The sequence below is a fragment of the Poecilia reticulata genome, linkage group LG21 (assembly GCF_000633615.1).
Source record: "Poecilia reticulata strain Guanapo linkage group LG21, Guppy_female_1.0+MT, whole genome shotgun sequence".
NCBI lineage: Eukaryota > Metazoa > Chordata > Actinopteri > Cyprinodontiformes > Poeciliidae > Poecilia > Poecilia reticulata.
In genome coordinates, this window is record NC_024351.1 from 17,628,252 (window position 1) to 17,641,441 (window position 13,190).

Below are 13,190 nucleotides of genomic sequence, written 5' to 3' on the forward strand. Positions count from 1 at the left end.
TTACTTGGAAGATTTTTAACAGGACAGTACTTCAATAGACCTGAAAACTTGAGCTCCTTCTGATTAGCGAAAACCACCAATCATACATGTCACATCACATAATCTCTACTTGGATATCCACTAAAAACCAAAGAGGCCGTGGATACAAAATGACTTCTACTTCTCTGGCAGAAACGGAGCAATTTTGCATGTGGTTGCGACAACGCCTTTCTTACAGACTTAAACAAATCAGAATATGCGATAAGAAAGCTTTTCAAGCCCAAATTCAAAGTCCTATGAAATTTGGTCTTATTTTACGAGACAGAAAAATTGTTTCCTGTTCTGTAGCCTCTAAAACCTTTATATAATTTGTAGTAGTTGCTTAACAAACAACTGGTCTAAACCAGTGTCAATCCTAGAAAATAACAATATTAGCCCTACAAAATAACAATCCCTGTACAACATCCAAAATGGAATATAATATTTAATATCCATTTAGGACTGTGGTTTTTATTTTTTATGATACTTAAATATGTTGTTGTCAAATTTTTTTATTTATCTACCCAAGATTCCTCCTTGGTGCTTTGAAACCCAAAGTGCAGTGTCGGCATCGACCTAAAAGAAAACTAATTTGGCAAATTTTATTTTTTTATTATTCATTTAGTGATCATCGAAAACAGTCGCCACATCCTCGCTGCTTCACTAAATGCAAGTGTGAATGTGCGAAAAGGGGGACATTTTATGTCTGCGCACGCCTTTGCTCACTCACGTTTTCCTTTCACATCGGAGTGCAGCACGGACTCGCTGGCCGTCAATTACGGTCGCCTAGCAACGGCGTTCCCCCGACTTCCTCCACTCCAATACGTTCCGTTCCGTATCATGTACTCGACTCGCGCAGCCGGCGCCGTAAACCCATCACGGCTGAGCTGTGTGTGCGTTCCATATGACTGGCAGGTTGAATCGTGTGTGTGTGCTTTGTGCAGGGCTCTCAATGTGGCTCCATATTAACGACGTTGTCCTCCTTATGCCCAAGTGAAGTGACGTGTGAATGCTCCGAGGCTTTGTGTTGGTTTACTTCTTCGTATTAAAGCTTCCTTCAGTGCAAATGTTAACCAACTGCAATCGGAAACTTCCAGATCTGCTTCTGAACCTTCCTGTTTCTCTTGTCTTCTTTTCCCCCTTATCACCGTAATCCTGGTCTGTGTTTTCCATCGTTTCCCCTCTGTCCGCATTATTGCTCTGGCTATGTAATGAAAAGACCATTGCAAAATGATAGGTGAGTCCGACCTCAGCTCCTGACACGTTATTGGCCAAAGCGGCAACAGCATTACAGCCCGAGCCTCCAGGGACCTTTAAAGGATGCAGAGCCGCAAGAAATACTCTAATCTAACTGCCATAACTCCAAGGCAGCTGGAAAAACAGAGCACACCTCGGTGTGATTCACAGGTCTGCCCAGATGTCTTCCAAAAGCAAAGATCTTATCCCGTTTTTCCCACCACACAAACAACTCACTGCATTCTGAAAAGATGCTGCGCATAAGGTGATTGTTATGGATTCGAGCAAATCCTGAGAAACTTTTTTTTTTTCTCTCTCTCGTCTTTTCCTTTGTGTTCGACACAACAAGAAGATTAATGTGGGGTTTATGGGGCATTATGTGCTTGAATATGTGCTGCCTAAGATGAATACATAGGCAGGCGGCAAAAGGATTAAGCCAAAAATGGCCATAAATCTAATGGTAGCGTGAGTAAATCTTGTCCTTCCTTAGAGAAACAAACACATAAACCAGTCAATAGTGAGATTCTGAAATGCTAAGTGGCAGCTCATTTGCCATTGGCCAGAGGCAGGGTTCATTATGTTGGCTGGTAGCCATATCCTTGCTAACAGTTTATAAATGCAGCGCCATTTTGAGAGATTACCATATTCACTAGTGATTTTGAATTTAGCTGAAGTACCTTAAAGACGAACTAACAAAGACTTAAAGATGAATTGAAAAGCTTTCCTTTTGTGTAAAGTGTGATCACGCTAATAGGGACAAGAAATGTAAACCCACCTGCTCTCCTGAATGTAACGCCCATTTGTTGTAATAAAATAAAACATGTATATAAATACAGTTCAAATATGATATGATTAATAATTAACTGGGAATTCAACTAACTTCTAATTAATTATTAAAATGATTAGCCCTGTTTGATGAGCTGACAGTTTTAGTGTTCAAGTGCTCTTTCAAATAATTTAATCTCTGTCGGCTTGTCAAAGATCGGAGCATCTGATTGGTTAACCAGCACACTTTAACCAGCTCATTTTCAATTCATCTTTGCTGTCAAACTCAATCATAGAAGTTGAGTTTTTAAACGTGAACCACGTTTTAAAAACCTTGATTAATCAGAAATGTTACTTTTTGTGGCACACTTTCAGTTAATCATGTTTTTTGTTTTTTTTTTGTGCTCTGTCCACATGAAAGCTAAATGAATTGTATAATATCCATCCATCCATTTTCTTTACACCCTTGTCCCTTTGTGGGGTCGGGAGGGTTGCTGGTGCCCATCTCCAGCTAACGCCCCGGGTGAGAAGCGGGGTTCACCCTGGACAGGTCGCCAGTCTGTCGCAGGAATTGCGTAACAGTTCTGGATTATTTTTCCACTTCAATGTCAGGAAAATGCAGCGTGAACCGATGGCACAAAACGTTGGCTCGGTTCGTTTCAACGTTGGTGGTTGAGAGAGTTTCCCTCGTTGATCTTGCTCTCTCACAAGCACCGTTTTTGTGTCTCCATCTTTGAGCCACTGTTGTCCCCAATGTATTTTCTATGTGGTTTTTCCATTTTAATTACAGAATGAAACATTTAACCAACCGTCGAATGAATTTTTTATTGAATTGTGGCACTGTTGACCTTCCATAGAGAGAGCATGCAGCTTGAAAAGACGACGATCGAAGCTTTAATCTTAAAGAGCTGCTTCCCATCAGTTCTCAGACAACTCTCTGCTGTCTGACCACACAGCCGAAACACGTGTGACTGACAGCGGCTTCATTGTGAATTCAGCCATATTGAATTCCCAATGAATACGTTTTAGTCACACTGGAATATCTCCTGTTCTCCCTGCTCAGTTCAGCTCAGAGAACAGGAGGGAACGAAGAGATGTAAACCAGCTGACAGAGATCAGATTGTAAATATTAAAGACGCCTTCTGCTATCATTTATCAACCAGTTTGGGGGTATTTCTCCATTCGCCTGACTAAATTCAGTTTTATTCCGTGTGAACTGGGGTTTTCAACCACTTCGCGTGATGTGTGAGCCTTGGCCGGCGCTGTTTTGTCTGAAGAAGAAACCGCTAGGTCATCAATAAATCCTTTTGTTTCCCGTGTAAAAGCACATTGGCGTTTCGAAGGGGCTCTACGTCACTGCTTGGCGTAATTAAAAAGAAATCAGGCAAGTTGCAGATTATGTAACACACGCTTTTGAGGTGAGATCCGAACGCCGTCGTGGGTGTGGTGCAGCTGGAAGAAATGGGAGAAAAGTCTGTTACATCTACAAAAACACACATACACACACACACAGATCGAGACTCTGACAACCTCAGCTTACCTCATATCAGCCATCCAAACCCTGAGGGCACAGGTACGCAGTGCATGAATTATGTAACCAGCCAGGAGGTTGCTTCGCACACATGCGGGGGGCGAGGGGGAGGTGTGGGTGAGGTTGGGGGTGCGCTTGTGTTTCCGTGTGTTACAGTCGCAGAGGCAGACGGGTTGACCATCATCCGTCAGGGCGTGGACGAGCTGGCGTCTGACAGCCAACGAGCCGGGAGATAATGGACGGGTTTAGTGCTTCCTGTGAAATTGGGCCGGCAATGATTTTAGTAAGCCGGTGGGGAGCGCCTCTCCAACATCCCCTCTGCCTGCCTCCATTTCTCCCCATCTTTAATCTCTCAGTTCATCTTTCTCTCTCTCTCTCTGTCTTACTTCCCCCCGTTCGCCCCCACCACACCCTGTCTCTCGCAGTCTCTCAGCACTATCTTATCGACTGACACAAATACAGCTGTGTGCATCTACTGTGACTGTACGCGCGCACGCCTGCGTGCGCGTGTGTTTCCCCTCTGTATGGAACATCTCCCGCATAGACTGCAAATGGGTTTCACAAACACTTATCAAGACTGACTTCCTATCTCCTGTGAAAAGTATTACTTGTGCCAAAAATAGTCCGTTCCAACAACTCCAAAGCATCCCTGCAGCTTAGTTTGTCTAAGTCTTCCTTTGTCTTTTAATATCACTGAGCTGATTGGCGTGCGTACGGACGGCGGCGTTGACCAGAAGCGAACACCTCCGCGGTGCGCTAAGCTACTTACGAAGTCTCATTTCCCAGTGCTTAACCGGTCAGCTCAGCCAAATTACCAAAATGCCAAGGTTTTTGGAGATATCGCCTCGATCCAAAGAAGGTAAAAGGAATTTTGTTTGCCGCGCTCACGCCAAAGGAGGATGACATTTGAAAAATTCAGCATGCAACAAGGCCCCGAGAAGGTCATTGGTACCGCAATGGAGTTTTCTGCCAATCCTCGATAAGTTCTTGCTTTTCTTTTGGAGGTTTTAATAGATTTGGAAACTGCTGATGCCAATTTGGCTGTGATGTTTTAGAGTTCGCCTTTTCTAGATGTTTTTATGTATGGGAAATTATGATTTCCAGCTTTACTAGCTGCTGGCAGGCCTCTATTATCAAAAATACTGTTACAGCAGGAGAGAATATATATACAGTATATATATATTTTTGGCTGATAAAACTCTTTAGATCTGTTTTTCATTTCCACATTTTAACTGTTTGACATGAAAGAATACCTTTTAGGTGCCAACATACATAATGCGACTTATCAGCATCCTAATACAACTGACTGAATTGAAGGTCCATGCAGTCCAATCGCAGCGTCAGGAGATCAGGATGTACAGGACGGACGCCCTGTTTCAGTGTCATGAATTTGGATGTAATAAAACAGATCCGGTCTATACCTGCTTCGCCATTTATTTTTATCTCTTCCCTCTAGTGCGATCCAACACCGTCACTGAGCAAAAAAAGCTCCAAGTGGATAAACAAAGCTCCCACTATGATTGAGCGTCTTGTAGCACCCCTCACCTGAAGTGGCTGTTTTCTGCTTGACTTTGAGTTTATTGTTGTGGAGGTTCACACAGATTATTTGGCTGCAAAATATGCTTCATTCATAAATGAATGAGTGTTTGAACACATTTTGTTTTGTGTGTGTAAATATCCGAATGGGGAAGCTTTTCTTTGCTTCCCCAAAGCTACCATTCAGGAGATGTTTTATTTACTTTGGTCAAACAAACTTTCACCTTATCTGTCAAAACGACGCGTTTCCAGAAGCGCTGTGCTTTATTCAGATGCATCTTTGTGTCCCGTCAAGTTCCTTTTAGAGAGAAAAGATTTTCTCTCTGCAGCCTTTCCAAGCAGGACATACTTTCCTACTTTTAGTGTCAGGAACTTTAAAATTTAACATCCATAGAGAGAGCTATTGGGGTCTAAGCTGTCCCTCTTCGTTTGTTAGTTTTTTTCCCCTTTTAGGATGAGGTTGCTGGATTGTAGATTTCCATACCAAATGTTTTCAACTTGAAAAGAATGTAATTGTTTGGAAAAACGCCTTGCATCTCTTCCCAGATTGATGGGCAGCACCAATTGCTTCTCTGAGGAGATTGCTGATGACGCAAATGAAACAAAGTACACCAACCGTTACTGTAGCACTAAGGAAAATAAGTAGTCAAGGGGATGGAGCACATTCAGAAGACGTGTCAATGCAAGTTGTGTGTATGTACTTTAACGGAGTGTTAAAAAATACAAAGGTCAACAATTCTGGTGAATGTAAACTGCTCAGATTTGCAGCTGCGCCTTCCTACTTTAGCCGACGTGACCCCTTCAGTGTTTACCTCTGCTGACAGACAGGTCTCCATCGACCTGTCGACTCCAGGGATCTGAGAGTGGAAGCGCCGCACCCTGGCTGCTCTATTGGGAAATTGACCACGGAACAATTACTCCCGCAAATGACGTAGGAGACGAACGAGGGCCGCTATTGAGGGGGCCTTTGTGGATGGCGGCAAGGAGGGGGGTTCTGGGGGGGAGAGGAAAGTAACAGACTGAGAGGAGGTAGGGAAGGTGGAGTGTTTCCATAGCTACCTAATTGGACATGTCCCCATCATATTGAATTAAAGTACATCATCCTCTTTCGGCTATTTTGGCCCAGTCATTTCAAAGGCTGCTTTTCTTCTTCCCACACCACATAAAAAGGACATTGTGAGCAAAAAATGTTGTTGTTGCTGCTCCAATTACCTTGTTGTAATCTTATCTAAGCTTAAAGCAGCAGTGGACTGAAGCGTCTTTGTCCTCTTTGTGCTTCCCAAAAAAACAAAACAAAAAAAAAAAAGACAAAAAAATAAAAACAGGAGTGGGCACTCATCCGGCTATTCAGGGTTTAGTCGAAGAAAAATGCCGTATTTATTCCGTGGTCGCGTCCCTGACTGCACATTTCCATGACGGTGTGAATGGGATGACGGCTGCTGTTTTGGGGAAGCTTTATCAGCAAGCTGAGTCTTGTCTACATCTGCATCGGTTTGACTGTGTAACCTGTGATATAGTGATGCGTGCGCTATCGCTGCGATAGGGTTCCAGGTTCACAGACTCAGATAATCCTTTGTGACGATGCGGGTGTGAGATAGGGTAGGATGCAAGAGACGTAGTTAGTTATTTGTTTAGACAGCGGTAATAAAATTCACATTCGCCGTGTGAGCTTGTGTGTTTTCATTTGTTTGGCGTCCTTGACCCCGAGCCCGAGGGGGCGCGGCGGAGCGGGGGAGCGGGTTCGTTCAGGCTTTGGTGACGGGTTTATGTTTTATGCGGATGCGTCAGCCTGTGTTACCCCGCAGGCGCAACTGTATTTCTATCACCGCTGGAGTGCGAAAACCTTCTTCTTCTTCCGTCTTGTTTTCTTGACTTTTTTGTTTTATTCAGATTTTCTCATGTAGAACGCGGTCGGCCGCGGGGTTCTGGGTTTTCCCATCTCAAACGCAGCGAACCCAGACAAAGAAATCGCTAACGCCGTCTCACTCACTGCTTGAAGTATTGATTTGATCACAACATTTTTGGTCCATCCAGCCCTTCATCACATGTATGAGTAACACTGCACTTCCGTATATAATCAGATTTTCCTCTCTCATAAAGGAAGGCTGTGCACTTTTCCGTCTGTTTGCTTCAGGAGAACAGCTCCTTTCATTTTTTTTTTTTTTTTTTTTTTTTTTTTTTGCACTGAAGGCCAAGAGATAAGAACAAAAAGCAAAGCAGTGCAGGGATGTTGAACTCCAGCCGCAGTCCTCTAAGGTCTGCCCAGCCACAGAGAGAGATAACCTGCCTGTTCCTCCTCCAAGTGCTCAGACTCGCTGCTCGCTGTTAGGCCAAGTCAGAGAGGCGCGAAGCGGTGGTGGGAGCTTTCATTCAGGGGGAAAAGAGGGAGAGAGAGAGAGCGAGAGGTTTTTCCTTTGAGAGCATCCTGTTATTATTCTGCCTCAGGCGCAGAGCAGTGAGAAATGAGTGTTCTGTGTTTATGGGACCGAACACAAAACACCGCGTACACCCGTCCACGCCGGCTCACACGTGTGCCTCTCAAAGACGGGCATAGCAATGAGTGGAAGCAAGGCAAAGAGAGGTGGAGGGGAGGAAGGGGGGGGGGAGAATAAAAACGTCAGGCACAGCGTGAGGACGACCAATCAATGACGACTTGTTTCTCAAGGGTGGAAATTGAAGCTCGCGCTCGGGACCGTCGCGCCGTTCGGTTTAGATTGCGTTTCACGGCGTGGAAACGTCTGCGGCACCTTTACGGCATGTGACGTTTCTCTGAACGTGATTAGCTAGCGGACGCAGGCAGCAGCCCTGTCGGTCCGCTGCTTTGACACGGACTGGCAGCACCTGGGTGAACGGAGACGGAAGTAACGTCTTAATTTTCTTCCCAAAGCTATCTTTATGTTGACTTCGCCTAAAGCACTCTGCTTTAATAGCACCATCAACATACCGTGCCCTTCGTTCTATAATCGAAAATGGATTCGGTCTATTCCCCTCCCGTCAAGCCTACATGCGGTTCCTCACGATGGCAAAGTGCGTCGACTCCTCTGCACATCCTTTACTTTGCTGCAGTGACGGCCTTGTATCTTTTTTTAATGACTGTATAGGCTTGGCACAACTTTAGCTCGGAGTCGTCTGCCATTCTTCTGAAACTCTGAAGCTCAGTCTGGCAGGAGATTGTCACCGCTCAGCCGCTTTCACAGGGAGCTTTACAGAGTTCAGGCCTGGACTCTCAAGGTGTCACGTTAAGACTTTTCTACCTCTCCTAGCAGCTGCTCTGTTTCTCCTTTTATGGTGAAGGAGATTTAAAAAAAAAAAAAGTCCCTGCTTCAATGTTTCTGAAACTTTTTCTTTGAAATCCTCCATCCTGACAGACATTTAAAACCGTTGCACAGCAGGACCTTGGAACAACTACGTTTATTTAGAAAAATGTTGTTTAATTTTCACCCGGAAGGTAACGCTTTTAAGGGTTCATTCACACCAGCCCCGGTTAGTCCACTTTAACCAAGTCTAGCGGACTATCGGGTGTGAGAACACCTGAAATTGATTTTGTCCCAGTCTTCTAGAAGCTGGAAATAATCAGTTGTGCCTTGTCCAATGGACATGAACTGTTGCATATATATTTATATTGCATAAAAGAGAAAATGGCGCTGGGAGTTCTCTAATAGTCATTTTGAGTTCGGCAGAAAATTACAGCAACACAGGATTATTCTCATTTATGCATCAAAGGATATAAAAAGCAGAATCAGATTGCGTGCTGCTGATTGATGTGATCATAGGACAAAAATGATGAAGTTCACGCAGGCATCAGTAAACTTTGATCCAAGTAACTGGAGAGGCAGCCCAACTACCACCAGTGGTAATATAATCAGGTCCATTTCCTTTCAGGCACTTTAAAGGCTCAGAATTGTTGTATTTTTGCCCAGATCCGTTTTCGACAGCCCCATTTCACTGTCCACTGTCACGGTTTTTCTCTCACTGACTCGATCAGTGAGCCCAGATGGACGGCAGTCAAGCTGGAGAAGCTGAGCGTGAGAAAAAAAAAAATGAAGGTTGGGTCCACCAAGTATTAGACACGACTCTCTGGGTACATGAAGACGTCTCAGAGAGAGAAGGAAGGACTTTTTAACCAGGTTATTCAACAGTATTTTAATACTGTTGGAGTGGCTGAATAAAAGAAAAGCGTCGGGTACCAACTTTCAAAAATGGGATGCACACTTATGCAGTTACACCAGAGATATACTCTGGATAATCCATAGCATGAATCCAGCTTTATGATCGGTGAGCTTGGGCATTAAGACTGGTGGGATATGAGAGACACCTGGGTTTAAAGTGGATGGCATCAGGGATTCTATTTTTGTTGGGAGACGCACAAGAAAGTGAAAGAAAAGTGTGAGGCCTGGATGGAGTGGCAGGAGGTGAGCTGTGACAGAACTACAGCTGCTTGAAGGTCAACAAGATGATGGGAGTTGGAGACGGTATCGGGGTAAAGACGTTGTTTTCTTCAAGAGCGACCAAAATGAGCAGAATTAGGAAGGGGTACGCTACAGGGACAGCTTGGGTTTGAGGGATTTGGAGACAGTTTGGAAGCAGAGACTGAAATGGTGTATATACTGCATGTGTGCTAAATTACTTACCTTTCATTGGCCATCATTACAATAAACATGGTCAGCGTTGGCATTTTTTGTCAAAACCAATTTGAGATCAATACAAAAGTATTCCCAGATACTCTTGCGAAGTGAAAGGTTACAGAAACCGAGAGCGAACGCTTTCTGCATATCCTGTCCTGACGGTTTTCTCAAGGTAACAAGTTAATCTTGAGCAAACAAAGAATGATTGGTGTGTGTTAATCCACATTCCATCCTTCAAATGCATCCTGGCATAAATCTGGCTGTTCTTAGAGAACATTGGGAAAAAGCCCCAAGGAGTCCCGCTTGACGTTTACCTTCGGGCCATGTGGAAGTCGGGGCAGGCGAACAGAAGAAGGTGCTCTGGTCAGATGAGGCCATGGAGCTCTGAATCTATGAATTTTACACATAAGAAGCTGGAGTGTGACAGCGTAGCTGTTGAATAAAAACCCAGGTGAACCACATGAGTAAAAGCTGGTTTGTAATAGCAGGCGGCATTCAAAATTGAACGAAAACCATTGAAATAGGGTCAAGTGCTCGGCAGGCAGCCATGATATTCATAATATGCAAGCGGATGAATCACTTTTGACTTTTCAAACTTTTCCTTAAACGCCTTAGCGAGGTTATTTCTGACTTTAAGTGGAATATCAAGATAATTATGCTTCCTCTTGAGTGATTAATTAATTATATATAATAGCTATAACGGCAGTAACTTTTCTTAAGCTCGCTACCTGCTCAAGATGTTGGTTTGTCTAGAAGCCTGAAGACATCCACTGAACTGAGATTGTTTGCACATCAGCGGCATGACTCTCCATGTGAGTGTGATAGCAAAGTGTAATTAGTATTTTGTCTGAGCCTCCCATGCAGTAATGAGAGGAGCAGCAGAGGTCCCTCTGACCTCTTGATCTGACCTGTTAATTAAACATGTCAGACTGCTCTCAGCTGCAAAAAAAAAAAAAAACAAAAACAGAAGTTGCTCCCGCTTCCTTCGCTGCCGTTATTGAGACCCAACTCGTCCCGCTGTCTGTTTTCGAAGAGGGACGTCGATCCGTTGTGGCGGAGCGGGCGAGGACGGCGGCCAAAACGTCTGTGCATTATTCATGCCGCTTGTAAATTGGCCAGCTGCAGCGCCGATCCGGAGGAGCGGCTCCGAGTTTGAAACGTTCCTCCTTCCTCCGTCTCTCTCTCTCTCTCTCTCTCCGGCGCAGCGGTGCTGCCGCCGAGGAATTCCAGGTGTCCAGCGGCGTCGTTAGGCTCAAACCACCGTTTCGTTTCGTCCCGAGCCCCTCATCATCTATAACACCGCAGCAGACTGCTTTCATGTGTGTTTTTCTCGTGCGCCGTATACTGAGGAATACAATACAGTCTCCTTTATCCCACCTGTTCACTCATGTATTGCCAATACATATGCTTTTTTATTTATTTATTTTTTTCCTATATAAATCTGAGAAAGTGCCAGTGGGCCTAATGCAATTCTGAATTATTGGGACTTGGCTAACTCTGCTATATTGCCTCCGAGCCCAAACAGATTTTGAAGCAGAACCCAATAAAGCCTGGGTGATTCATAGACTGCATTTATTCTCCTGTCGAGGTATCCATTTTGTTTTAAAGCAATCTTGAGAGGGGTGTATCTTTGGAAGTGATAAGGTGAATGTTGATGATGATTGTTTTTCTCATTCAGCAAAGGTGGAATAAAAAAACAAATTGATGCCATTAAACTTAATGGAAATGTCTGCTGGGCGAGAGAATGACATCCAAACAAAAGCTCTGTGTTTTCTCTCTCTCTCTCTCTCAAAAAAATAAGAAAAATAATTCCCTCTTCTTCCTTTTCTCTCTTCTGTTTGCCTCCTCGCATGTCTTTAGATAACAAATACGCCCCTGCGGTGAGTCTAAACGGTTTTATATTCATTCTGGGAGGGGCCTACGCCCGAGCCACCACTATCTACGACCCGGACAAAGGCAACATCAAGGCCGGACCCAACATGAATCACTCTCGGCAGTTCTGCAGGTAAGAGATAATCAATGTAGTGGGCGCCAGATGTAAAAAAAAAAAGGGGAGTGTGGATTAAATCCCCAGTGTTGGGAAGTGTGAAGATCCCTTTAAAAGCTCTCGCAGCAGATCTGACCCGCTTCAGAAACCCACTCTGACATGACTGCAGAAACTCGGTGCTCATTAGCAACCCGTCAGTCTTTGCATTGGCACGCCGGTAAAAAGGGGGGTGGGGAGGAGGGTGGAGGTTTGGGGAAAATGTACTCAGGCCATTTAATTAAAACGTGAACAAAAAGCCTGCTGTGGGCCGACTGTGTTTTCAGAGCGATGCGGTTCGGCGGCAAAACTTCGCCCTTGGTGGGGAACAGAAAAAAGAAAAGGAAAAAATCTAATTCGCAGGCTTGATGTTTTCTATTTATTTATTTATTTATTTTAGATTTGCTTGAATAGTAATTCTGCTGAGAGAAAGGAAACAGACTTTTCGAGTGAATCAATTCTTCAGACTTTGACCGTTTGGGTTTGATTTGTAGCATCAAAAAGCTTTTTGTTTAGTTGTCCTCCAACTCCACAGAAACATTCAGGACATCCTGAACCTCTAGACATGCAGGAGTGGAAATATTTTGTGTTAACGAGAGAGAGAAAAAAACCCAAACTACTTTCCCCTCCATTTATGACCACATAATGGCGTAATACATGAAAATCAACAGCAATCACACCCTGATATCCTCGTCAAGCCGAGCCACTCAGACGTGCAGTTTTACCAAATGATAATCTCACTTTTTAGTTTTTTTTTTTTTTTTGTGTGATTTGTTTTTCTTTTCTTTTTCATAAACATTGACGGGGGGATGAAATGCATTTGGGAGGCAATTACAGACTGTGATCTTATGGCCAGAATGTGCAGCATAAATCATGTTGTCAGAGTTATTGATAAGCTGTAGCAGCACACGGCAGGCAGCTGGTTCTGCTACATTTAACTAAGTCTGACACAACCGGGGAGGAGAAGGAGGCGAAAACAACAAACTCGTTGTGGGAGTGGGGGGTGGGGGGGAATCAGCCTGGTGGGTCACCATGCAGGACAGCAGCAGCCCTCTGCCCTGTGTCCTCTCTCCGCTGGATCAACTGAGCAGATTCAGCCCCTCTGTGTCTTCCTGCGTCCTGGCAGTGCGGTGGATTCCTGCTCGTCGTTTGCCGTGTGTTTTTTTTTTTATTTTATTTTTTTTTTAGCATGCACCTTATATAAATAGAGATCGTTCCAAAGCCCGATAGGAGTACAAAGCTCTAATCAGCTTACAGCCCAAGTTTTTAATCCTTTCCACACACAAACTCCTGCTTCAGTTTCTCGTATCAAATGAGCCCATTTGTACAGATATTTGCAGTTTTTTCTTTTTTTTTTCTCTCTCTCTCTCATTCTTGTGCCCTCGAGAGGCAGTGTAATGTGTGATTTTACTTTTGTTTCCTGCACTGGGACTGCTTGCTGTTGTCAGATGATTGC

The 13,190-nt window shown here is 44.2% G+C and overlaps 1 protein-coding gene across 4 annotated transcripts in view; it reads left to right on the forward strand.

The window, feature by feature from the left end:
* The window catches only part of klhl29 (kelch like family member 29), a 273,769-nt gene that overhangs the window by 257,911 nt on the left and 2,668 nt on the right, over positions 1 to 13,190 (forward strand). For all 4 annotated transcript variants that reach the window (XM_008398295.2, XM_008398293.2, XM_017302252.1 and 1 more), the window contains one exon: positions 11,572 to 11,716. In XM_008398295.2, the coding sequence (XP_008396517.1) occupies positions 11,572 to 11,716 (145 nt within the window). The remainder of the gene's footprint in view (positions 1 to 11,571; positions 11,717 to 13,190) is intronic.